Source organism: Trichosurus vulpecula, chromosome 3 (genome assembly GCF_011100635.1).
Source record: "Trichosurus vulpecula isolate mTriVul1 chromosome 3, mTriVul1.pri, whole genome shotgun sequence".
Taxonomy (NCBI): Eukaryota; Metazoa; Chordata; class Mammalia; order Diprotodontia; family Phalangeridae; genus Trichosurus; species Trichosurus vulpecula.
Window position 1 is genome coordinate 412367504 of NC_050575.1, and position 26460 is coordinate 412393963.

At 45.9% G+C, this 26460-nt stretch overlaps 1 protein-coding gene across 1 annotated transcript in view; it reads left to right on the forward strand.

Moving 5' to 3' along the window:
- The first annotated feature begins 1026 nt into the window (after positions 1-1026).
- The window catches only part of HS1BP3 (HCLS1 binding protein 3), a 31655-nt gene continuing 6221 nt past the window's right edge, over positions 1027-26460 (forward strand). The window contains exons 1-4 of the mRNA XM_036752480.1: positions 1027-1240; positions 5048-5213; positions 14814-15021; positions 17762-17975. Of these exons, the coding sequence (XP_036608375.1) occupies positions 1206-1240; positions 5048-5213; positions 14814-15021; positions 17762-17975 (623 nt within the window). The 5' untranslated portion in view covers positions 1027-1205. The remainder of the gene's footprint in view (positions 1241-5047; positions 5214-14813; positions 15022-17761; positions 17976-26460) is intronic.

Genomic DNA, 26460 nt, shown 5'->3' on the forward strand with positions numbered 1-26460 from the left:
GAGGCTGATGACTTTGTAGCTCTGCCTCACTTCGGTCCGATTCACCCACAAGTCAAGACATCGGCCAGTGATGTCATTGTGGGTTCTCTTTGAAATGAAGGACAAAAGACTGGGATTCAGCCAAACTGGCCTTCCTGACACAAAGAACTCCCACCTCCTTGCCTTTGTACTGACTGTCCTCATGAGCTACACCTCCGACTCTTCTCTGTTTGGCTCTGAAAGTCCTTCACAACCTGGTTCTTCCCTCCCTTTCCAGTCTTCTTACACCTTCTTCTCCTCCCAGTGGTATACTATCCAGTGACATTGACCACTCTGCTGTTCCTGCCAGAGGATGCCCCACCTCCAATTCCAGCCATTTTCACTGGCTCCCCCTTGTGTCTGGATCTCTCTCTCTCTCCCTTCTCTCTCCTCTTTTCTCTTTCTTCCTCCCCCTCCTCTTCCTCCTCCCCTTCCTCTTCCCCCACGTCTTCCCCTTCTTCCTCCTCCTCCCCCTTCTTTTCCTCCCCCTCCCCTCCCCGTCCTTTCTCCCTCCCTCTTCTTTTGCCTGGCTTTGCCGGCTTCCTTCCGAAATCCAAACCACCACAAATGATTCGATTCAGATCGATTGTTTTATTGATTGTTTAGAGCGAAGAAACTGATGGAGAAAACAGCGCTAATACAGATTACACTTAAGAACGCGTGTGCCGAGTGTACGCATTTTCCAGGAGCGGCTTGTTAAACACCTGCCAGCTCACCCCTCGCTTCCCTCTAAGACTACTCCCTATTGATCCAGTCTCTAGCTCGTTGGTCCATAGCCTGGTGTCTCCCCGTTAGACTCTGCGCTCCCGGAGGGCAGGGACTCTGTGGTCTCCAGCCCACAGGAGGCCCCCAGTCCACGCCTGGGGGCGGGGGTGAATGACGGGAGGCGGAGGGGGTGTGCCGGCCGGGGCCTGGTGTCTCCAGCCAGAAGCGGCTCCGATCCTCGCTCCACCCCGGCTTGGGCCGGACCCTCCCCAGCTGGGCGGGGCGCTGAGCGGGCCGCTGCAGGGGCGGGGCGGAGGAGGAGGTAGAAGAGAAGGAGGAAGGGAAGGAAGGAGGAGCAGGAGGAGGAGGAGGAGGAGGAGCGCGCGGCAGGCGGAGGAGCCCCCCGAGACGCTAGGGAGTGGGGCAGAGGGGCGTCGGCCTCCATCCCGTGACTGTGACCGTGGCCGTGGCAGCGCGGCGCCATGCAGCCGGGGCCCTCTGTGCTCGTGGCCAGCAGGTGAGCCCCGGCGGGGCAGGGACGGGGGCGGGCGGGGGCAAAGTCTTTCAGAGCTCCGGAGGTCCAGCCAATCCTCCTCGAGGGCCCTTCACCGGGCCCCTAATCCTGGGCTCTCCCAACGGGAGACGCGTGCCCATCCCGGGGCCCTTGGCCGGGTCTCCCTCCAGGGTCAGCCCTGAGCAGGATCCCCCCACTTCCCCGAGGCGGGAACTGAGGCCCAGGGTGGGGGCCCCCGCAGCCGCAGGCTGCCCGACTCTGCCCTTGTCGGGAGGCGGCTGCCTCGGTGTCCTCGCCTGTCAAATGAGGGCCAGTCGGTTTCTCCTTGGCCTATGTTGGGCCTGGAGGCAGATTTCCTGCTGGTTGCTCTCTGAGGCAGCTTAGACCGCCTTTGCTCTCTCCTGAGAATTTCTGCGTGTGGGGCTGGGGAGTAGGGAGGGCCTCTCAGGTCCAGGCCTTTGGGGCTTTTTTCTCATTTGCTTCATTTTCCCTTCTGCCCGAAGATGAGGAGGAGGAGGAAAAACAACTCCCCTTTCTCTAGCATTTTTTTCTTACTGTCCCCACAACCACCCCCATTTTACAGAGGAGGAGACTGAGGCAGGCCCCAGAGTTACATAGCAAGTCAGGGGAATTGCTGCAAAGGGTACCCAGGACTCCTGCCTGAAGCTGGAGGCTCCCTGTTGTAGGAGAACCAAAACACTGCACTGCCTGCCACTTCTCAGCTCAGGGAAGAGTCTGCAGGGTTGGCTCCAATGGGCACATTGGTTGATTTGGACAGTCAATCTATGGAGGCAGTGGTGAGCCCTGGATGAGCTGGAGGGGGACCTTGAGAGACAGAGACAGAGATAGAGACAAAGAGAGGAGTGGGCTGGCCCTGAGCACTCCCTCAAAATGGAGCTTCCCAGAGGAAATGTCCGATCAACAAGGCATCAAATGCCTACTGTGTGCCAGCACAAAAACAAGGTCCTGCCCTCCAGAGTCTGACATGGAGACTACATGCAAACAACTCTGTCCAGACAAGATACAGACAGGACAAACTGGAGAGAATCAACAGAGAGAAAGCTTCCTATAGGATTTTAACTGGACCAGAAGGAAGGCAGGGAAGCCAAGAGGCAGAGATGAGGAGGGGGAGAAGGCCAGGCCTTGGGGGACAGCCAGTGAACATGCCCAGAGTCAGGAGTGTATGAGTAACAGCCAGGAGGCCAGTGTCACTGGGGCACAGAGTCGGTGGAGGAGAGGAAAGTGGAAGAAGACTGGAAAGGTAGGAAGGGATCAGTAGGGCTTTGAAAGCCAAACAGAACTTTAGATTTGGTCCTGGAGATAATAGACAGCCTTTACTGAAGGGGAGGGGAACGTGGTCAGAGTGCATTTCAGGAAGATCACTTTAACAGCTGAGTGGAGGATGAGTGGAGTGGTGGGGGTACCTTGAGGGGGGCAGCCCCAGCTGCAGTCTATTGTGATGGTCCATAGGAGAGGGTAGGAGGGCCTACACTAGGCTGGTTGCATTGTCTGGGGAGAGAAGGTGGATAGAAGAGATGTTGTAGAGGGAGATCAGGAGGTCTGGGACAGAACCCTGAGGGCCACTTGTCTGTGACATGAATGAAGATACAGCAAAGGGGACTGAGAAGGAATATTCACACAGGTAGGAGGAGAGCCAGTAGAGAAACAGAGAGAGAGAAAGAGTCAGTCTGTCGTGAAAACCTAGGGGGAAGAGAGTCAAGGAGGAGAGAGTAACCCACAGAGCTGCAGAGAGGTCAAGGGGCATAAGGAAGGAGAAAGAGCCATTGGATTTGGCCACTAAGAGATCCCAGGTCACTTTGGAGGGAGCAGCTGGGGTTCAATGGGGAGACCAGAAGCCAGATCGTAAGGGGCTGAGATGAGTGAGAGGAGAGGAGAAGCTCCTGGCATAGACAGCCTTTTCAGGTTTGGCTACAAAGGGCAGAAGAGATGCAGGGTGCTGTTTGGTGAGGATGGAGGAGTCCTGGGCGTGTCTGTGAGCAGGAGGGACCGAGCCCATAGAGACAGAGACTGAAGGTCAGTGAGAAGTGGAGCTGGCAGAGTGGGGAGCTCTTGGAGGAGACAGGATGGCCGGGGACCACTTGTGAGTGTTGAGGAGTTTGGCCAGGAGAAGGGGCATCGCCTCTTGATGTGAGACGAGGGCCAGGAGGACAGTGCAGAAGGTACTGAGTTATTTGAGGTGAAGCAAAAGAGGGAGTTCACAGCCAGTGAAACAGGACACAAGGTTCTCGGGCAAAGGGAGCTTTGTCAGCCCAGTGGCTAGAGCATTGGACTCGGGAGTGAGAAAGACCTGATGGGCCCAGCCACTTTCTAGCTGTGTGACCCTGGACAGGGAACTTAACCTTTGCCTCAGTTTCCTCATCTGTAAAACAGAGATAATAACAGCACCCTAGGTTGTTGTGAGGGAAGCTTTGAAGGGCTGCACTGGTGAGTGACTCGATGAGGGAGGAGGGTTAGATCCAGAGTGTGTGGGGGTAAATGTGGATTGAGTGAACCTGCGTGATGGCAGTAGGGGGCCAGGATGAGGCCATGGGGAGCTGGGAGTATTGAGACCCCCACACCTCGACTATTCAGTCAGGAAGTGAGGGAAAGGGCAGCCAGCCCTGGAGAGAGGGGCCGGAGGCTGTGTCATTGGGTGCGGAGGGCAGGGAAGCCCAGTCTTAGGGGGAAAGCAGAAGATTTAAAATGAAAGCTAGTTTGCTGGCATTCCAGAGGGCACAGGGGAAGGGGGGGTAGCTTTAGAGGGGAGAGTTGGGGGTAGGGAGGTTAAGAAGGATGTCAGTAAGCAGGGATGGAGAATGGGCTAATGGCAGCTGGGGATTCAGAATCGCTGGGAAGAGGAGGGTATGAGGGCGTGGAAGTGGGTTACTCATTGAGGAATGTATTCTGGTTGTTATCACCTTCAGAATGGAGTCAGGGAATCAGGCACCTGGGTGATCACTGCAGTGAGGTGGGGGGAGCCAAGGGGGCCTGGAGAATGATGGAATGGCTCCTCAGGGAGCCAAGGAAGCAGGCAAGAATCCCTCCTCCCCAGGTGGCTGTGGCAGGTGTGGCAGGACCAGAGACATCTTGCACGGGGAGAACGCAGCTGGAGAATGGTGGAGAAGTCTGGAGATTTGGGAGTTGCGTTGGGAGTGGAGGGTATCTCAGGGTCCCAAACCTCAGGACTTCTCATCCCCTCCTTGATGAATGGACCTGGCCAGAAAATGGCAAGCATCTCATCTGCCAGAGCACCTTGGGAGCTCTCAGGAACATCAGGGTCACCATGCAGTGCCTCTTCTCTCCTGAACTTGGGGACATCTGAGCCTCCACCATGTGGAAGGGGGTTGTTTTCTAGGCTGGGTAGTCAAGTGGGTGCATTATATCAGAGCTGTCACTGACCCTCCCATCAACAGGCTGACTCACCAGGTGAGAGTGTTGGGATTTGGAGTCAGAAGAGCCCAGTTCGAGATCCGCCTCAGGCATTTGCCAGCTTGGTGATCCTGGGCCTCCCTCTGCCTCCATTGCCTCTCCTGCACAAGCAGGATGATAAAAGTAGGAGCTACTTGCCTGAGCCACTGAGAGGAGGCTGTTGGACCAGGAAGCAAAGAGGGAGCTCCCCATTCCTCCTCTTCCTTCTGTCTGCAGGGCTTCCTGAGGGCAGGAACTGGGCATCCCCAGAATCTGGCCCATAATAAGCACTTAATAAGTGGTTGTTGACTGAGTGACTCTCAGGGAGGTGTGCCCCCCTCCGGCCTGTCGTCCAGAGATCCCTCACCTAACTCTCTGACCTCTTTGCCTTCCTCTTTGTAGGCAAGTTCAGAATGTTCACACTGGTTTGGACCTCTCCGTCCCCACGTACCAGGAGTTCCGGGGGAAGATGATGTCCGGCCACATAGAATACCAGATTATGGTGGTGACCTGGCTGCCCGCCTTCAAGTCGGCCAAGCACAGAGCAGAGGACATCGTCCAGTTCATGGTGAGCACAGGTCCTCGAGCTGTGTTGGGCAGGGGGCCTGGATCTGGCACATGAGATCCTTTTCCAAGGCAGGCTCCCCTAGGGGGCTTTAGGCAGAGGCTGGAGGGTGCTTGGAGTCTAGTTCAGGGGCCTCTCACTCCGTGACCCCAGGGGCCCTCTGGCACTCCTCCCAGTCAGTCCTGAGAACCTGCCATTGTAGTTCAGGTGAGAGATGGTCATGAAGGACCCCCCATTCATGTAAGCATTGATTAAGTGCCTGCTGTATGCTGGGCTCTGTGTTAGACGCTGGGGATCCAGAGAAAAAATGGAAGTGTGCATGGGGCTCTTTCCAACCAAGAGGCCAGAAGAGTTGCTCTGCTAAGATAGTGTGTGCATGTGCATGTATGTGCATGCGTATGTCCCTCTGTGTGCGTGCGTGTGTGTGTGTGTGTGTGTGTGTGTGTGTGTGTGTGTGTGTGTGTATGAGAGAGAGAGAGAGCATGCTGCCCAGCTCTCTGGGCTCCAGCACTCCATGGTACTCTAGAGGGTGGGCACGGAGCAGGGGGGGCACCTTTGTTTTAGAACTGGGGCTCCTGGCCTATCTTTCCTGGGAGGATCCCCTCTGTGGCTGCATGAGCCTCCAAGGTCTCCAGATTCCCACCCTATGCCACCGTGCTTGGGGATCCTCATACTTTGGGGCATTTTGTGTCAGGGTTGTGTGGGTCTGGGTAGGACCATGTCTGGGGAGCTCAGTAGCTTGGTCTTGGCCTTTTGGGGTTCTAGAGTTACTTAGACATCCACTTGGGGATGCTCAGGAGAGATTAGACAGTTGGTATACAGCAGGTATAGACTCATAGGTAAGCTCTGTGCACTTTAATTTTTTTTCCCAATTGCATATAAAACAATTTTAAACATTCATTTTAAGAAATTTTGAGTTCCAAATTCTCTCCCTTCTTCCCCTCCCCTCTAACTGAGAAGGCAAGCATTATGATATAGGTTATGCCTGTATAGTCATGAAAACATATGTCCATCTTAGTCATGTTGTGAAAGAAAATACAGGCCAAAAAACACAAAAAATTTTAAAAAGTGGAACTTGTCTGCTTTGATCTGCATTCAGACTCCATAGTTCTTTCTCTGGATGTGGATGGCATTTTCCAGCATTAGTCCTTTGAAATTGTCTCGGGTAATTATATTTCTGAGAAGAGCACAGTGTTGCTGTTGCTGTGTACAATGTTCTTCTGGTTCTGCTCACTTGACTCAGCATCAGTTCATGCAAGTCCTTCCAGGTTTTTCTGAAATCATCCTGCTTGTCATTTCTTATAGCACAATAATATTCCATTACAATCATATATCATGAATTGCTCAGTCATTCCTCAATTAATGGACATCCCCTCAATTTCCAAGTTTTTGCTACCATTAAAAGAACTGCTGTTAATATATATATATTTTTTACAAATGGGTCCTTTTCCCTTTTTCAGTCCCTTTGGGATACACACCTAGTAGTGGTATTGCTGGATCAAAGGGTATGTATGCATAGTTTTATAGCCCTTTTGGCATAGTTCCAAATTAATCCCCAGAATGGTTAGAGCAGTTCATAGCTCCACCTACTGTGCATTAGTGTCTCAATTTTCCCACACCCCCGTCAGCATTTAGCATTTTCCTTTTGTCATATTAGTCCATCTGATAGGTGTGAGGTAGTACCTCAGCATTATTTTAATTTGCATCTCTCTAATCAATAGTGATTTAGAGCTTTTTTTTAAATGATTACAGATAGCTTTGATTGTTTTGTCTGAAAACTGCTGTTCATATCCTTTGACTATTTATCAGTTGGGGAATGGCTTGTATTCTTATAAATTTTGACTCAGTTCTCTCTCTCTCTCTCTCTCTCTCCCCCTCCCTCTCTCCCTCCCTCCCTCCCCCTCCCTCCTTCCCTCCCTCTCTCTCTCTCTCTCTCTCTCTCTCTCTCTCTCTCTCTATATATATATATATATATATATATATATATATATATATATATACAGACACAAAATAAGGCCTTTGTCAGAGACATTTGCTATAAAAATTGTTTTCTAGTTTTCTGCTTTCTTTTCAATCTTGGCTGCATTGGTTTTGTTTGTGCAAAAAATTTTAATTTAATATAATCGAAATGATCCATTTTACATCTCATAATGCTCTCTACCTCTTGTTCGGTCATAATTCTTCCGTTCTCTATAGATTTGACAAGTGAACTATTCCTTGCTCTCCTAATTTACTTATAAACTATGTACCCATTTTGACCTTGGTATATGGTGTAAGATGTCAGTCTATATCTAGTTTCTGCCAAACTGCAACACACCTCCCCTTGGATCAGACCATTTTTGAAGAAATGAAAGCTTACAGACCCCCAGAGCTGGCTCTGAAAACAGCTGCACAAAAAACCTGAAACTTGACACAGTGCCACCTCCACCCAGGACCAGAGCCCAATTTTACCATAAAGTTCAAAGTCAAGAAATAGGCTGGAGAAATAAGCAAACAACAACAAAGAAAGAACTTGACCATAGAAAATTACTATGGCGACAGGGAAAATCAAAACACAAACTCAGAAAACAACAGAACATCCAAAGCCTCAAAGAAAATGTGAATTGGTCTCAAGCCCAAAAAGAATTCTTAGAAGAGCTCCAAAAGGATGTTAAAAATCAAATAAGAGAGGTAGAGGAAAAATGGGAAAATAAATGAGAGTGATGCAAGAAAATCATGAAAACAAAGCCAACAGCTTGATAAAGGAGACACACAAAAAAAATGCTGAAGAAAATAACACTTTAAAAGACACGCAAAAATTCACTGAAGAGAAGACCTCCTTAAAGAGTAGAATTGGTCAAATGGAGAGGAGATGTAAAAGTCTGCTGAAGAAAATAATTCCTTGAAATTTAGAATTGGGAAACTGGAAGCTAATGACTTCATGAGACTTGAAGAAACAAAGTCCAAAGGATGAAAAAAAAAACAGAAGAAAATGTGAAATAGCACATTGGAAAAACAACTGACCTGGAAAATAGATCAAGGAGAGAAAATTTAAGAATTATTGAACTACCTGAAAGGTAGATCAAAAACAGAGCCTAGACATCACTTTTCAAGAAATTATCAAGAAAAAAAAAACTGCCCTAATTTTTTTTCTTTTTATTTCTTTATTTAATATTTTTTTAGTTTTTAGCATTGATTTCCACAAGATTTTGAGTTACAAATTTTCTCCCCACTTATACCCTACCCCTACCCCAAGATGGCATTTTTTCTGATTGCCCCTTTCCCCAGTCTGCCTGCCCTTCTGTCACCCCACTTCCCTCCCTTATCCCCTTTCCCTTTACTTTCTTGTAGGGCAAGATAGATTTCTATACCCCATTGCCCATATATCTTATTTCCCAGTTGCATGTAAAAAACAACTTTGTTTTTGAGCATTTGTTTTTAGAACTTTAAGTTCCAAATTTTCTCCCTCCTTCTCTTCCCACCCAGCCTCCTTGAGAAGGCAAGCAATTCAACATAGGCCACACATGTATCATTATGCAAAACACTTCCATAACAATCATGTTTGAAAGACTATATTTCCCTGCATCCTATCCTGTCCCCCTTTATTCAATTTTATCCCCTTGACCCTGGCCCTTCTCAAAAGTATTTGCTTTTGATTACCTCCTCCCTACTCTGCCCTCCCTTCTATCATCCCCTCTCTCTTATCCCCTTCCCCCCATTTCCTGTAGGGTAAGATACCCAATTGAGCGTGTATGTTATTTGCTTCTTAAGTTAAGTCTGATGAGAGTAAGATTCTTTCATTCCCTTTCACCTGCCCCCTCTTCCCTTCCAATAGAACTGCTTTTTCTGGACACTTTTATGTGAGATAATTTACCCCATCCTATATCTCCCTTTCTCCTTCTCCAATATATTTCTCTCTCTCACCCCTTAATCGTATTTATTTATTTATTTTTTAGATATCATCCCTTCATATTCAACTCACCCTGTGCCCTTTGTCTATACATACATACATACACACACACATATATATATGTATATGTATATATATATATATATATATATATATATATATATATATATTCCCTTCAACTACCCTAATACTTAGAATGGTTTCATGAGTTACAAATAACATCTTCCCATGTAAGAATGTAACCAAAACAGTTCAACTTTAGTAAGTCCCTTATGATTTCTCTTTCCTGTTTACCTTTTCATGCTTCTCTTAATTCTCATATTTGAAAGTCAGATTTTCTCTTCAGCTCTGGTCTTTTCTTTTTCAAGAATGCTTGAAAGTCCTCTTTCATTGAAAATCCATATTTTGTCCTTGAGTATTATACTCAGTTTTGCTGGGTAGCTGATTCTTGGTTTCAGTCCTAGCTCCTTTGACCTCCGGAATATCATATTCCAAGCCCTTCATTCCCTTAATGTAGAAGCTGCTAGATCTTGTGTTATCCTGATTGTGTTTCCACAATGCTCAAATTGTTTCTTTGTGGCTGCTTGCAATATTTTCTCCTTGACCTGGGAACTCTGGAATTTGGCTACAATATTCCTCGGAGTTTTCTTTTTGGAATGTTTTTCGAGAGGCAATCAGTGGATTCTTTCAATTTCTATTTTACCCTCTGGTTCTAGAATATCAGGGCAGTTTTTCTTGATAATTTCTTGAAAGGTGATGTCTAGGCTCTTTTCTTGATCATGGCTTTCAGGTAGCCCAATAATTTTTAAGTTATCTCTCCTGGATCTATTTTCCAGGTCAGTGGTTTTTCCAAAGAGATATTTCACAGTCTTCCATTTTTTTTCATTCTTTTGGTTCTGTTTTATAATATTTTGATTTCCCATAAAGTCACTAGCTTCCACTTGCTCCAATCTAATTTTTAAGGTGGTATTTTCTTCAGTGGTCTTTTGAACCTCCTTTTCCATTTGGCTAATTCTGCCTTTCAAGGCATTCTTTTCCTCATTGGCTTTTTGGAGCTCTTTTGTCATTTGAGTTAGTCTATTTTTAAGGTGTTTGGAGGGATTTGGGGGAGAGCTTAAGCTAGTCCCTGTTTTCCTGCCACCATCTTGGCTCCACCCTTGCCCTAATTTTCTAGAACCACCAGATATAAAATACAGATCAAAAGAATCCACTATCCACCTCCTGAAAGAGATCCCAAAATGAAAACTCCCAAGAATATTATAGCCAAATAAGAAGAAAATATTGCAAGCTGCCAGAAATAAATTCCAATATTGTGGAGCCATAATACAAGATTTAGCAGCTTCTATATTAAAAAGTTGGAGGGCTTGGAATATGATATTCTGAAGGGCAAAAGAACTAGGATTACAACCATGAATCATATACCCAGTAAAACTGAATATAATCCTTCAGGGGATAAAGATGGATATTCATTGAAATAAAGGACTTTCAAGCATTCCTGATGAAAAGACAAGAGCTGAATAGAAAATTTGACTTTCAAATACAAGAATCAAGAGAAGCATAAAAAGGTAAATAAGAAAGAGGAATTCAGTAAGGTTAAAACTGTTTACATTCCTACATAGGAAGATGATACTTGTAACTCATAAGAACTTTATCATCAGGGCAGTTAGGAATATACATAGACAGGGGGCGTAGGTGTGAGTTGAGTATGATGGGATGATACCTGAAAAACAAAATTAAGGAGTGAGAAGGAGGAATGCATTGGAAGAAGGGGAAAGGGAGAGGTAAAATAGGGTAAATTATTTCACATAACTTTTATCATGGAAAGAAGGATGGGAAAGGTGGAGGGAAGTACTTAAGCCTTATTCTTATTGGAAGTGGCTCAAAAAGGGAATAACATACATACTCAGTTGGTTATAGAAACCTATCTTACCCTATGGGAAAGTAGAAGGGAAAGGGGTTAAGAGAAGGGCTGATAGGGAGGGTGGATGGGAGCAAAATGCTTTTGAGGGACAGGGTAAAAGGAGAGAGAGAAAGTAGGATAAAGGGAAGTAGGATGGTGGGAAATACAGTTAGTAATCATAACTGTGAAAAAAAATTTATAGCAAATTTCTCTGATAAAGGCCTCATTTCTCAAATTTATAGGAAATGAGTCAAATTTCATAAAAATATGAACCATTCCTCATTTGGTAAGTGCTCAAAAGATATGAACAGGCATATTTCAAAATAAGCAATCAAAACTATCTATCATTACAAAAAATGCTCTAAATCATTGTAAGGGCAAGCAAAGTGGGACTTTTTACTGTTTTTTTCCTTTTGGAGTGCTACTCAGCACCAAGGCAATCAAGTGCCTTTGATTGAGTCTTGCCTTTGTTTGTAGGAAGGTCCCCACCCTTTTGCTAGTTAGGTCATGAGAGGTGTGAAGCTCTCTGACCCTAAAGAAGTATATATATATACTCTGAGGTTAGCATTTTGTTTGGGGCTCACTCATGGGAAGAGTGTTGCTGTGGAGACTCTGGGTAACTGTTAAGGAGCCTCCCCTGCCCCACCCGCCGCGGCTTTGAAAACTCAGATGTTGGTGTTTCTCTCTCTAGTAGCTATGTATGTATAACTTTGGTCACACAGCTAGAAGCCTGTCTGTTGATTTGTGATATCTGCTCTGCTTATATTTTCTCTGTTTGTAATTTCTGTTTGTGTTTTCTCTGAAGTTCAGGGTGTTGACTCTTTCCCCCAAAGTAACTGAATGATAAATATATGTTTAATTAAAGTGAGATTGTAAACCCTTTAAAGTCACTTTCCTTAGAAAAGGAGATCAAAGAACCTGTGCTAGTAGCCCTCTTGTGTGTTGGTGTTATTGGTCTTATACCTCCACAGCAGCTGCAAGCAGCATTATTGTTACAAAATGGCATAGTCGGCAGGATCTGCAAATTAAAAGGAAAGCATGGGGCCTGGGATACTTGTTCACTGTTTCCCAGTTGTAGTAACTATGATTCTGTGGAGCCTGGAGCAGGAACAGAGAGCAGAGAGTTCAATAAACTGAGCCATAACATTCATAGCAACATCCTTAAGCAAAACATCATTCAGTAGCATTCCTCAAAATGCTTGTTTACACAAGCAGGGGGTCCCAGGCCAGGGTTTTCCCTAGAACAACATATCATCCATTAGGGGTGGCAGAAAATACAATCACCATTGACCCTAGGTCACAGCAAGTCACAATCTCCTCAGTCAATATGAAGCACCGAAGTAAAGTCCTCTTTTCATCTTGACCTGAGGTTGACTTTCAAGTCCCATATCTCTTCCTGCATGGGCCGACCACTCTCAGCTCTTGCCTGGATTCACACACAGGCAGCTCTCTGCTCCTGCTCCTTGTCTCAGCTCATGGGGACTGCTCAGCTTCAAGTTCTTCCTGCTCCTGCCTGATAGTAAGCTCCAGGGGAGCCTCTGTTTCTGGGAAAGCAAAGCTCTGCACACAGGCAGCTCTCTGCTCCTGCTCCAGGCTCCACAGAATCATAGTTACTACAACTGGGAAACAGTGAACAAGTATCCCAGGCCCCATGCTTTCCTTTTAATTTGCAGATCCTGCCGACTATGCCATTTTGTAACAATAATGCTGCTTGCAGCTGCTGTGGAGGTGTAAGGCCAGTAACACCAGCACACAGAAGGGCTACTAGCATAGGTTCTTTGATCTGCTTTTCTAAGGAAATCAACTTTAAGGGGTTTACAATCTCACTTTAATTAAACATACATATATCATTCACTTACTTAAGGGGAAAAAGTCAATACCCTGAACTTCAGAGAAAACACAAACAGAAATTACAAGCAGAAATTGTATAAACAGAGCAAAATAACACAAATCAGCAGACAGGCTTCTAGCTGTCTGTCCGTAGCAATACATACAGTTACCAGAGAGAGAAGCACCAATATCTGGGTTTTCAAAGCCAGGGGACTCCAATGGCTATCCAGAGTCTCATCTGGTCAAATCACATGACACTCTTCCAGTGAGTGAGCCCCAAACAAAATGCTAACCTCAGAGTATATATACACTTCTTTAGGGTCAGAGAGCTTCACACCTCTCATGACCTAACTAGCAAAATGGTATGGGCCTTCCTACAAACAAAGGCAAGACTCAATCAAAGGCACTTGATTGCCTTGGTGCTGAGTACTCCAAAAGAAAAATACAGTAAAAAATCCCACTTTGCTTGCCTTTACAGTCACTATTGATTAGAGAAATACATATCAAAACAACTCTGAGGTACCACCTCACACCTATCAGATTGACTAATATGACAGAAAAGGAAGATGATAAATGTTGGAGAGAGGATATGGGAAAATTGGGATGCTAATGCACTGTTGGTGGAGTTGTGAACTGAACCAATCATTCTGGGGAGCAATTTGGAACTATGCTAAAAGGGCTATAAAACCATGCATACACTTTGCTCCAGCAGTGCCACCAGAAGTTCTGTATCCCAATGAGATAAAAAAAAAAGGAAAAGGACCTATGTGTAAAAACAAATCTTTATAGCAGCTCTTTTAGTGGTAGCAAAGAATTGGAAATTGAGGGGATGCCCATCAATTGAAGAATAGCCAAACAAGTTCTGGTATATGATTGTACTATGAGAAGTGAAAAACAAAATTCTCTCAGAAAATCCTGGAAAGATTTACAAGAACTGATGCAGAGTGAAATGAGCAGAACCACGAGAACACTGTACACAGTGACAGCAACATTGTAGGATGATCAACTTAGATAGACTTGGCTCTTCTCAACAATACAATGATGCAAGACAATTCGAAAAGACTGATGATGCAAAATGCTCTCCATCTCCAGAGAAAGAATTGATGGTGTCTGAATACAGATTGAAACACACTTTTTAAACTTTATTTTTCTTGGGGTTTTTTTTTTTGTTTTTTGGGGGCTCTCTTTTCTTTCACAACATGACTAATATGGAAATATGTTTTGTGTGATTGCACATGTATAACCTATAGCCAATTGGCTTCAATGATTGGGGAGGATGGGAGAGAATTTGGAACTCAAAATTTTAAAAAATTAATATTAAAAACCATTTTGACATGTAATTGGGGAAAAAACAAAATAATTCACCTTTAAAAGACTATCATAAAAAATAAGTAAATTACCCTTTTCCAGAACCACATTTCCAGAATGGGAGGGGGGAGGGATTGGATCATTCTTTATGCCGCTTGAGGACAGAAGCAGAGGACAGTGAGCATCTATGAAGAGACCAATTTGGGCTTAATATCAGGAATACCCTCTTAACAAGGAGAGCTGTCCACCAGCTCACTAGGGCCCAGGTTTAGGTGCTTGTTGACTCAGTGACAGTGATGAGCTGGGGTAGTGAGCTTCCCCTCCCTAATGATCTTCAAGCAGAGACAGAATTACCAAGAATGTTTCAGTTTCTGGGCAACTCATAGGCTAGACTGGAGTCCCCAAGGCTCTGTACTCCTCAGTAAGGGGTTGTTGGCTCCTCCCCCCACTCTCCTCAGTGCCCACACTGATCACTAAAAGTGGCTCATGACAAGTGCTGGGAATTCCCCTTTACAACCTTGGGACAGCCAAGCTCTCGAGGTCAGAAGCCACAGGTACCCCTCAGAGGCAATCACCAATCCCATGACTGGGTTCTTCCTCCTCCCACCCTCACAGGCTGACCTTTCACCTTGGGCTGCCTTTGTGCCAAGGTCAACACATGCCCATCTCATTGCAGGTTTCCAGAAAGTACAGTGAGATCGAGGAGTTTTACCAGAAGCTGACAAGTCGATATCCACAGGCTGCCCTTCCCCCACTCCCCAGAAAAATCTTGTTTGTTGGGGAGTCTGACATACGGGAACGGAGAACTGCGTTCAATGAAATCATGCGTCAGATTGCAAAGGATGAGGAGCTTGCAACCAGCCCCGAGCTGCTGGCATTCTTAGGTGAGTGATCAGGTTCTCCGCTATCAGGCACATCCGCTATCCTGCCTTCTGACCTATTTTCCAACATGTAGGCATTCTTGGCTAAGGTCTCTGGGCTGGATCTGGATTGGTTTCTAGAGTGTCAGAGCTGGGAGGAGCCTATGTATAGGAAATGTGTTAGTTTGGAGGGAACTTAGAACATGGAATGTCAGAACTGGGAGGGACCTTAGAAGAGGAAATGTCAGAACTGGGAGAGAGCTTAGAAAAGGGACTGTTAGAGCAGAGAGGAAGCTTAGAACATGGAACTTCAGGTTTGGGGAAGCCCTTAGAATATGGAACAGAGAAGGTTAGAGCTGGGAGGGACCTTAGAATAGGAAAGGTCAGAATTGGGAGGACTTTACAACAAGGAATGTTGGAGCTGAGAGGAAGCTTAGAACATAGAACAGGGAATGTCAGGTTTGGGAAAGCTCTTAAAATATGGAACAGGGAAAGTCAGACCTGGTAGGAGCCTTGGAACATGGAATGTCAGATCTGAGAGAGAGCTTAGAACAGGGAAGATCAGGGTGGGGAAAGCTCTTAGAACATAGAACAGGGAATGTCAGAGCTGGGAGGGGCCTTGGAGCAGAAAACTGGGAATGGCAGCCCAGAGAGGGGACAGGCATTGCCCGAAGTCATACAGAGAGGCAGAGGCAGGTCTTGAACCCCATTCTCCTGCTTCCTAGTCCAGGGCTTCTGAAAGTTATGGGGTCAGACTAGGGGATCTTTGAGGTTCTTTCCAGCTTGATTTCTATGAGTCTGAAAGGCCAGGTCCCTGCCCCCAGAGAGCTTGCCATTGGGTAAAGGAATGAACACCAAGGCCAGGGGCCCTTCCCAACTGGGCGCCATCCTGGGTTTCCCAAATTCATAGAACCCCAGGTTTAGAAGGAGAAAGGATCTTAGAGGCCATCTGCTCCAGCCCCCTCGTTCTACAGGTGGAAAAACTGAGGAAGCCCAGAAAGGGAAGAGACTTAGCCTGGGTCACCCAGGAATGAGGCAGCAGAGCTCAGATTTGAACCCAGGATCTCTTGCTTCCCCAGCATCCCTTCTCTTCTAGCCAGCTGTGCCTCCTCACCAAACTGCTTCTCCCCTCCACTGCTTTGCTTCTTCTGTCCCCTCAGCTTAGAATCCCCTCACCCCAATCCCACTCCTCCTCCTTTTGTCCCAGCTTGGTTCCACATCTGGCAGGAAACTTTCCTCACCCCTTCTGCCTTCAGAGATCCTCTCTCCTCTAGGCCACTGCTGTCCCACTGCCAGAGCTATCTGGGCCTGAGGGCCAGAATAGGCTCTTGTATGTTTCCCATCACCCCCTGGTGTCAAGCACAGAGTTGGAGACATGGGGGTGAGCTCAGGAAATGAGGGAGGGTCAGAATGCCAGGGTGTGGCAAGTGGGTGCTGCCATAGACAAACAATGAAACTCATTGGTGACTATTTTCATTCCAATGACTTCATTCCAGTGCACCAGGTATCCTGTTCCAAGGTCAGACCCTCCCTCCTAGGTCCTCAGCATTCTCTGCCCCCTCCTTCTCATGTCTTCTTTCTCCCATGATCATCATCCCCAGGAGCCGTTCCTCTGACTCTGGTCAGCTTTTTGCTCATTATATCCTAGAGATCTCTCCACATCTCTTGGTTCTCCCCCTACTTCCTAGTCCTTGTCACGTTTTTGTTTTCTGGTCATGGGGGGAGCATAGCGTCCTCAACACTTCCCCGACTGATCTCAGACATTCAGGTGGTTTCCACTCTGAGGCAATGACACACAATGCTGCCAGAAACGTTTCTGTAAAGATAACTTTTTTATTTCTGATCACTCAGTAAGCATTTACTGTGTGCCAGGTTCTGTGCTAATCACTGGGAATGCAACGAAGAGCAAAGGCCACAGCCCTTGACTTTGAGAAGTTCACAGTCTGGTGGGGGAAATGAGAGAGAGAGGTGGGCGGGGGGGGGCCCCCCGGAACAGAGACAGAGGAGAGAGAAAGGAAAGAGAGGGAGGGAGGGAGAGAAAGAGAGAAGAGAGGGAGGGACGAAGAGAGAGAGACAGAGGAGAGACAGAGGGACTGGATGGATAGATTGACAGAGGTAGAGGAATGGATGGATGAGAAAAATGTGACTGAGTTCACAAGTGCTTCTTGTGTGCCATGTTGGACTGACAAAGAAAGTCCCTGTCCTCAAAGAGCTCCTGTTTGGATAGGAGAGCCAGCATGGAAATCCCACCTCAGGGGTTTGCAGAATGACTAAAAGGTCATGGGGAGGGGGGGAGGTGCACTAGCAGCTGTCTAGCTGGACTGGGAATAGCCTCCTGCAGACGCTGGGACTGAGGAAGCCAGAGTTGCTGGGACAAAGGGGCTCACATGGGTGTCTGACTGGGGGCCTGCAGATCCACTCTCTGAGAAGATTCCACCAGTTTGCCATCCCAGCAGCAGAGACTTGTTTATCTCAGCACCACCAGTACTGGGCTATGGTGCTTTTAAGGATGTTGGCCAGCTTGATGGGGGTGAGATGCTGCTACCTCAGAGTTGTCTTTATTTAACCCCATTTTAGTTTATTTCCCATTCCAAATTCTTTCTTTCCCACATGCCCTTCCTCACCCTTAGGAAAGGCAGATCCCTGGTGCCATGGCCTGCTGTGCCTTGTTCATTCCTTTGGCAAAGGTGAAGTCGGTGCCCACACTGGTGCCTTCTGCCCCACAGACATGCTCCTACCTCTCCTTTTGTGTCTCTTGCTACAGGATCCAAGTTCTCTGGGGGAACAGATTTAACTGGGAGGGGTCCCCTGGAACAGGCAAAGGATGAAGCTGATGGGGACACAGAGGATGGGATTGACTTCTTCCAGGAGCCAGACAAGACAGTGGGTGGGGTTCCCCTGCCTAGCAGCCTGAGCCGCTCAGGAGAAGAGGAGGAAGAGGAGGAGGAGGAGGTGCTGGACCCCCTGGGCATCATGCGGTATGTCTTCATCCTGCTCACTGGTTGGGAATCCCAGGGCCTGGGTTCAAGTAGTGGCCTTGCCATTTTACTCCAGTTCTTTGCAAAAGAGCTGCTCTCTTTTGGTCCCTATGGGTCCTTTTCCCTTTTCCTTGGCCTCTTTGGGGTACAAACTTAGCGGTGGTATTGCTAGGTCAGAGGATATGCATGGTTTTATAGCCCTTTGGGCATAGTTCCAAATTGTTCTCCGGAATGGCTGGACCAGCTCACTGCTTTCCTCGCAGTTTATTAACATCCCTATTTTTCCACATCCCTCCCAGTGTTTGTCGTTTCTAATAGGTGTGCAGTGGTACCTCAGAGTTGTTTTAATTTGCATTTCTCTAATCAATACTGATTCAGAGCATTCTTTCATATGACTAGAGATAACTTTGATTTTTCCTGAAAGCTGCTTGTTCATATCCTTTGACCATTTATCAACTCAAGAATGACTCTTACCTTGATAAATTTGACTCATTTCCCAATATATTTGAGAAATGAGACCTTTTTTCAGAGAAACTTGGTATATTTTTTTTAATTTCTACAACCATTTTTTAAATAAATTTATTTATTTTTAGTTTTCAACATTCACTTCCATAAGTTTTAATTTTCCTCCCTCCCCTCTTCCTCAAGATGTACCAGTAAGGCGATAATAACAATGTAGATGAAAATTGTCAAAATGCCTACGTGGTTCTGTATCGCAAAGTATACGAGCCTCGCCATCCCAAAACCTCTGTGACTACCCCCTGCTGGGGTCTTCCCCAAAACAAACTCACAGTACAGCTAAGTCAGCCTGTTCAGTTCTAACAATTACAAGGGTGACCATCAGCAGCCATAACCTACCTACCTACCTCTCCCTCTCCCTCTCTCCCTCCCTCCCTCCCTCTCTCCCTCTCTCCCTCTCTCCCTCTCTCCCTCTCTCCCTCTCTCCCTCTCTCCCTCTCCCTCCCTCTCTCTCTCTCTCTCTCTCTCTCCCCCTCTCCCCCTCTCCCCCTCTCCCTCTCCCTCCCTCTCCCTCCCTCTCTCTCTCTCTCTCTCTCTCTCTCTCTCTCTCTCTCTCTCTCTCTCTCTCTCTCTCTCTCTCTCTCTTTCTCTCTCTCTCTCTCTCTCTCTCTCTCCCTCTCTCTCTCTCTCTCTCTCTCTCTCCCCCCCCCCCCCCTCCCTCTCTCTCTCTCTCTCCCCCCCCCCCCCCCCCCTCTCTCTCTCAGCATTTCCTGTGACATAACTTCCTTTTCCTGTCAGGAAGCTCCTCCCACCACGAGTATCTTAGGCTTCCTGTGATGTAAGCAGGTCACATGGCCTATTAATGGGTGGGAAAGATCTTCACATCTACTTGCTACTACACAAGACGGTGTGCAATTTGATACAGACTCTATATATACATCCTTATTCAACATAATTTCACATTAGTCATGTTGCATAGAAGAATTTGAACAAATGGGAGGAACCATGAGAAAGAAAAAACAAAACAAAACAAAAATAGGGAACAAATAGTCTGCTTCAATCTGCATTCAGATTCCATATTTCTTTCTCTGGATGTGGGTGGCATTTTCCATCATGAGTCTTTTGGAGTTGTTTTAGGTCCTTGCATTGCTGAGAACAGCTAAGTCTATCAAAGTTGCTCATCACACATTGTGGCTGTTACTGTGTATAATGTTCTCCTGGTTCTGCTCATTTCATTCAGCATCAGTTCATATAAGTCTTTCCAGATTTTTCTGAAATCCATCTGCTCATCATTTCTTATAGCACAGTAATATTCCATTACATTCCTATACCACAACTTGTTCAGCCATTCCCCAATTGATGGGCATCACCTCAATTTCCAGTTCTTGGCCATCACAAAAAAGAGATGCTATAAATATTTTTGTACATATGAGTCCTTTCCTATTTTTATGATCTCTTTGGGATACAGCTCTAGAAGTAGTATTGCTGGGTCAAAGGGCATGCACATTTTAAGAGGCCTTTGGGCCTAGTTCCAAATTGCTCTTCAGAATTGTTGGATCAGTTCACAATTCCACCAACAATGCATTAGTGTCCCAGTTTTCCCACATCTTCTCCAACATTTATTTTTTAACTTTTCTGTCACATTAGCCAATCTGAGAGAGTGAAGTGGTACCTCAATATTGTTTTAATTTACATTTCTCTAATCAGTAGTTATTTAGAGCATTTTTCACATGACTATAGATAGCTTTAATTTCTTCCTCTGAAAACTACCTGTTCATATCCTTTGACCATTTATCAATTGAAGAATGACTTGGTTCTTATAAATTTGACTCAGTTCTCTACATATTTTAGAAATGAGGCTTTTATTAGAGACGCTACTTGTAAAAATTCTTTCCCAGTTTTCTGCTTCCCTCCTAATCTTGGTTGCATTGGCTTTGTTTGTGCAAAGACTCTTCAATTTAATGTAATCAAAATTATCCATTTTGCATTTCATAATGTTCTCTAACTCTTGTTTGGTCATAAATTCCTCTGTTTTCCATAAATCTGACAAACTATTCCTTGCTCTCCTAATTTGCTTATAGTATCAGCCTTTATATCTAAATCAGGACTGTCCAACCTTAGGTTTTTATTGAAACAATAGACAATATATTTGCCATTTTAGTGAGAGCTATGTGGTAGTTCAGCTTCATTTCCTAAAGTATTTATGTAAATTTTTATGTTTGGAGGCTGTCCGCATTTTGGACAGCCCAGATCTAAATTGTGCACACATTTGGACTTTATTTTGGTGTATGGTGTAAGCTGTTCTTCTATGCCCAGTTTCTGCCATACTATTTTCCAGTTTTCCCAGCAGTTTTTGTGAAATAGTAAGTTTTTATCCCAGAAGCCGGGGTCTTTGGGTTTATCAAACAGTAGATTACTATAGTCATTGACTGCTGTGTCTTGTGTACCTAACCTATTCCACAGATCCACCACTATTTCTTAGCCAGTACCAAGTACTTCTGATGATTGCTGCTTTATAATACAATTTAAGATTTGGTATGGCTAGACAACCCTCCCTAGCATTTCTTTTCATTAATTCCCTTGAAATTCTGGACCTTTTGTTCTTCCAGATGAAGTTATTAGTTTTTCTAGTTCTATAAAATAAGTTTTTGGTAGTTCAATTGGTGTCACACTGAATAAATAAATTAATTTAGGTAGAAATGTCACTTTTATTATATTAGCTCAGCCTACCCATGAGCAACTGATGTTTTTTCAGTTATTTAGATCTGACTTTATTTGTGTGAAAAATGTTTTGTGATTGTGTTCATATAATTCCTAGGTTTGTCTTGGCAGGTAGAGTCCCAAATATTTTATAATGTCTGCAGTAACTTTAAATGGAATTTCTCTTTCTATCTCTTGCTGTTGGGCTTTGTTAGTAATATATAGAAAGGCCGATGGTGTATGTGGATTAAAAATTTTTGATATTACTTCATTATCTGTGCTACTTTTTAGAAAAATGTAGTTTTTAAAATTATCTCTTTTAATTAGGTCTCCTTTTGCTTTTTCTGATATCATGATTGCTACCCCTGCCTTTTTTAATAGTATTTTTTCTAATTACATGTAAAGACAAATTTTAACTTTTATTTGAAAATTTTGACTGCAAAATTTTCTGCAATCCTCCCTCTATTCCTCTCTCCCTAAAACAGTAAGAGATTTGATATAGGTCATATATGTGTGTAAAACATATTTCCATATTAGTCATGTTGTGAGAGAAGAAACAGACCAAAAGAAAAAAAAAAGGAAAGAAAAAGTTAAAATCATCTGCTTTGATCTGCATTCAGATTCCATCATCAGCTCTTTCTCTGGAGGTAGCATTTTTCATCATGAGTCCTTTGCAATTGTTTTGCATCATTGTATTGCTAAGTCAATCATAGTTGATAATCACATACAATGTTCTGTCTTTTTTACTTCAGCTGAAGCTTTTTATATTCTACTCCACCCCTTTATTTTAATTCCATGTGTGTGCTTTTCTATTTCAAGTGTGTGTCTTGTAAACATCGTATTGTTGGATTCGGGTTTCTAATCCATTCTACTATCTGCTTCCATTTTGTGGGTGAGCTTGTCCCATTCATGTTCACAGTAGTGATTACTGTGTATTTCTCTCCATCCTATTTTCTTCTGTTTATCTTTTTCACTCTTTTTTTAATCCTGTCCCTCCTCCAAAGTCTGTTTTGCTTCTGACCACTGCCTCCCTTATGTCCACTCTTCCTTTTATGATCCTTTTCCTTCTCTCCCTGTACCCTCCCCTCTTATGTCTTATCCCCTTCCCTTCCTATTTTCCTATTGGGTAAGATTGATTTGTATACTCAGCTGAGTGTGTGTATGTGTGTGTGCGCGTGTGTGTGTGTGTGTGTGTGTGTGTGTGAGTGCGCGCGCGCGCACACGTATGTTCTTCCCTCTTTGAACTAATTCCAGTGAGAGTGAGGTTCAGGCACTGCTTGCCACGCCCCCCTCTGCTATAAAAGCTCTTTCTTGCATGCCTCTTTTATGTGACAAAATTTGCCCCTTTCTACCTCTCCCTGCCCCTTATCCCAGTGCATACCTCTTTCTCACCTATTCACTCACCTGTTTTTGAGGTCCTCCCATTATAATTGACCATGCTCTCCATCTATGTAGACTGACTGCCCTAATAATGATAAAGTTCTTAGGAGTTCCATGTATCATCTTCCCGTGTAGGAATGTAAACAGCTTAACCTTACTGAATCCCTTATGATTTCTCTTTCCTGTTTACCTTTTGATGCTTTCTGCGCAACTTGTGTTTGAATACCAGATTTTCTATTCAGCTCTGCTCTTTTCATTAGAATTCTTGAAAATCTTCTCTTTTAGCAAATATCCTTGTTTCTTGTGAAGGGTTATACTCACTTTCACTGGGTAAGTTATTCTTGATTTTAATTCTAGCTCCTTCACCTCCTGGAATATCATATGCTCCTTTAATGTGGAAGCTGTTAGATCTTGTGTGATCCTGACTGTGGCTCCATAATATTTGAATTATTTCTTTCTGGCTGCTTACAATATTTTTTCTTTGACCTGGGAGCTCTGGATTCAGCTATAATATTCCTGGGAGTTTTTATTTTGGGATTTCTTTCAGGTGGTGATCAGTGGATTCTTTCCATTTCTATTTTACCCTCTGGATCTAAGATATTGGGCGTTTTTTCCTGTATAATTTCTTGAAATAGGATATCTAGGCTCTTTTCTTGATCATGGCTTTCAGGTAGTCCAATAATTCTTAAATTATTTCCACTCAATCTATTTTCCAGGTCAGTTGTTTTTCCAATGAGATATTTCACATTTTCTTGTATTTTTTTTATTTGTTTGATTTCGTTTAATTGTTTCTTAATGTCTCATGGAGTCATTAGCTTCCACCTGCCCAATTCTAATTTTTAAGGAATTACTGTCTTCAGTGAGCTTTTGTACCTTCTTTTCCATTTCGCCCCTGAAGTCTCACCTCTCTGTCTTTTCTACAAGGACAATATGAGACCTTTGTCACTTTGCAAAAATCTCTGTTGGCCATCGGTATAGCCTCCCCGATCTTCCCTTGTAGCAGCCCCATCACCAAAGCAAATAGTTCTCTGGGGCCTTTCCAGGTCTGGCTCCATGGGATCCCCACTTTCTTTGCCTTTTTCATGAAAAGTCCTGGAATCTTCCCAAGAGCCACAGCCATGCTGCCTGGTCTTTAGTTTGCTGACTGTTCTCCCTTTGTTGATGGTCAGGATGATCCTTGCCTTTCTCCAGGCTGTTAGTCCCTCCCTCTTTTTCCAGTCTTCAGACATTCCTGGGAGGCAGTCACATCTGCCGGTTCTTTCAGGACCCCTGGATGTCTTTCCTCTGTGTCTGGTGCCTGGGATTCACCCAGGGCAGTCTCTCTCCTTGCTTCTCATGGGGATCACCTCCCCATCTCCTGATCTGGGCCCTTTGTAGCAAGAAAACTCCAAGCAGACTCATCTGAGGCCACTCTGCCCTCTCCGTTGTCCACGTATCATCCTCCCATCTGCCCTGGTACTCATCCTCTCTCTTCTCTGGTCTTCTCTTCCCCTCAAGGCAGCTTTGGCAAAGCCACTTTTGCCCTGGGTCCAGCCTTCACCTTTGCCCTGCACCAGCCTCACCTCCTTGTGAACTAGAAATCCCTAATACTGGTTTGTAGGACTGGATAGCGATACCAGGTTCTGGGTCTGCTGCTTGTTCACTGGCTTCCCCTTTCTGGACTTCTTTTCCCTCTAGATGGTAGATGGTTGTCAAGGTCCCCCAGCCTTCCTTGGGCCTTCCCTTGGTTGCTAAAGCTGATGGCCATCCCTCTGTCTCGTAGCCATTTGCTGAGTAGTTGGGGTCAGGCGGGGATAGCAGAGGGCTAAAGTAGAGTGATAATATTGTCATCAGCTGGCACATGCCCGCCAGTGCTGCCCAGACCCGGGTGTTCCAACTCTAGCCTTGTTTTGGTAGAGATAAGAGTATGTCCTTAACTCTGTCTCTTGTTCCTGCTAGCCCGATCCAACAGAACACAGAGACACTTGGCTTTCTCGGAGCCAGACTTCAGCTGCTCCTTTTTTGGGTAGGAAAATACTCTGTGGGTACAGAGAATGTTCCCTTGGATTTCCTCTTCATTCCAGGAGAAGGTGCGAGAGCTTGGCGAGCCAAGAAGCAGCCGCCTGGTACCCAGCCCAGCCCTGGGGTCCTTCCCTTTGGGTGGCTGGCCTGTCATCAGGTTCAGTAGAGTCAGGTCTCTTCACTTTCCATCCTAGAAGCATAGATTAAGTGCCTTCTGTATGCAGGGCTCCTGCCTATTCCAGGTGGCGTGCCTGTAAACATGCTAAGTAACACCAAGTGTCTTATCAAGAGGCTTGAGTTGGACTTGGGCATCCTAAGTCCAGGGTGCCAGTTCAAGGGGCCCTCGGAGACCTTTGAGTCCATCCTTCCCCCCATTTTGTGAGGGAGAAAACAGGTTTCGAGAGGAGACGTTAAGAGCCAGAGCCCGAATCATAGAATGTCCTTGGCAAGGGGCCATGCAGGCTTCGAGGGAAGACAACCCCACCCCACCCCCTTCCCCCTGGTCAAAGCATTGGGAACCCAGCCCCACTCTGCACAGCTCTGGCTGTGCAGAAGCTTTCCCTGACCTCCAGCCTCAGTGGACCTCTTGGTAGCTTCCCCTCTGTGACCCCTGATTCAATTCTCTGGAAATGATTTCCAGGTGTTTCAGGTACTCTCACATCTGGGCTGAACATCCCTAGGTCATTGAGCAGCTCCTTCCATGGCCCTTTGCCACCCTAGCTGCCTCCTCTGGAGACTCCCCAGCCTTTCACTGTCTTTCTTCAATTCTGTGGTACCCAGAACTGAGCCCAGAAGGATAGGGGAGGTCCATAGCTGAGGGCAGCTCAGTGGGACTGGCCCCCAGCTTTCCTTGCCTCAGTGTCATCATGTCTAAAATGAGGGGGTGGATTGGAGGGTCCCTGAGGTCCCTCCCAGCTCTGTCCTTCCTTCTAGGAGCATGGATCCTGGAGGCATGGGGGCAGGGCTAGGAACAATGGTGGCCTTCCATTTCTCTGAGCCACACAGAGTGTCTTACCTGGTGAGTGAGACAGGGCCATGATTCTCACACCCCAAAGTCACTCTCCTGTGTATCACTTCATGTTTTCTATGTTTCCCACATGCTTTCCTGCCCTCTCTCATTGGGTCCCTGAAGGAAGGCAAGGGAGGGATTGTGGTTCCCACAAGACAGAAGGGGAGAGCCAGAGCACAGAAGGCTCAGGGTCCCACAACTGGCCATGATGCAGGCCTCCTGACACCCGGATGCCCAGCTCAGCTGGTGAGCTGCCATTCTTCTTAACAGTCAGGAGCCCAGGCTCCTCTGAGATGTTTCTGCAGGGTTTGTGGGCTGAGGCACCAGCCACCCCCAAGTCACACCTGCACTCAGTGCTGTCTGAGGACACTTTTGGCCAGAAAGCTCTAGGTTTAGAATTGGAGGCCTTGATTCCAAATCAGATTCTTCCCCTTGCCACATGTGTGACCCTGGATCCTCTTCCCCTCAGCAGACCTGTTTTCTGATGTGTAAAATGGCTTGGGGGGGCTATGGGATGGATCCCCAAGGTCCTGTTGATGAAGACAGCATCCTCCACTTTATCCCTCCCATTAATCTGTCCCCAGGGTCCCCCCTGGTGGGCTGCTGTCAGGTGACAGGCAGTCCCCTCAGCCCCCCTTGAGGAGAGCAGTCCCCCTGGGCTGTGATTGTACCTGAGACCTCAGCTGTCCATCCCCACTGTGGCCAGAGTGTGGAGCCCAAGAGCTGCTGCTGACATCTGTGAAGTAGCCACCCCATCCATGCACCTGGGTGAAAAGCACAACCCTGAAACCCTGTGTGCCAGAAGAGCAGCCCTGCCTGGTGTGCATGGGTCCCTGGCCTGGCGGCTCAGCCCCTGCCCACCTTGGCTAATACCAGTCAGTCCTGGCCCTTGGGTCTGCCTGCAGTCCTTGCTCCCTCCCTCCCCTGGGCAGCTTT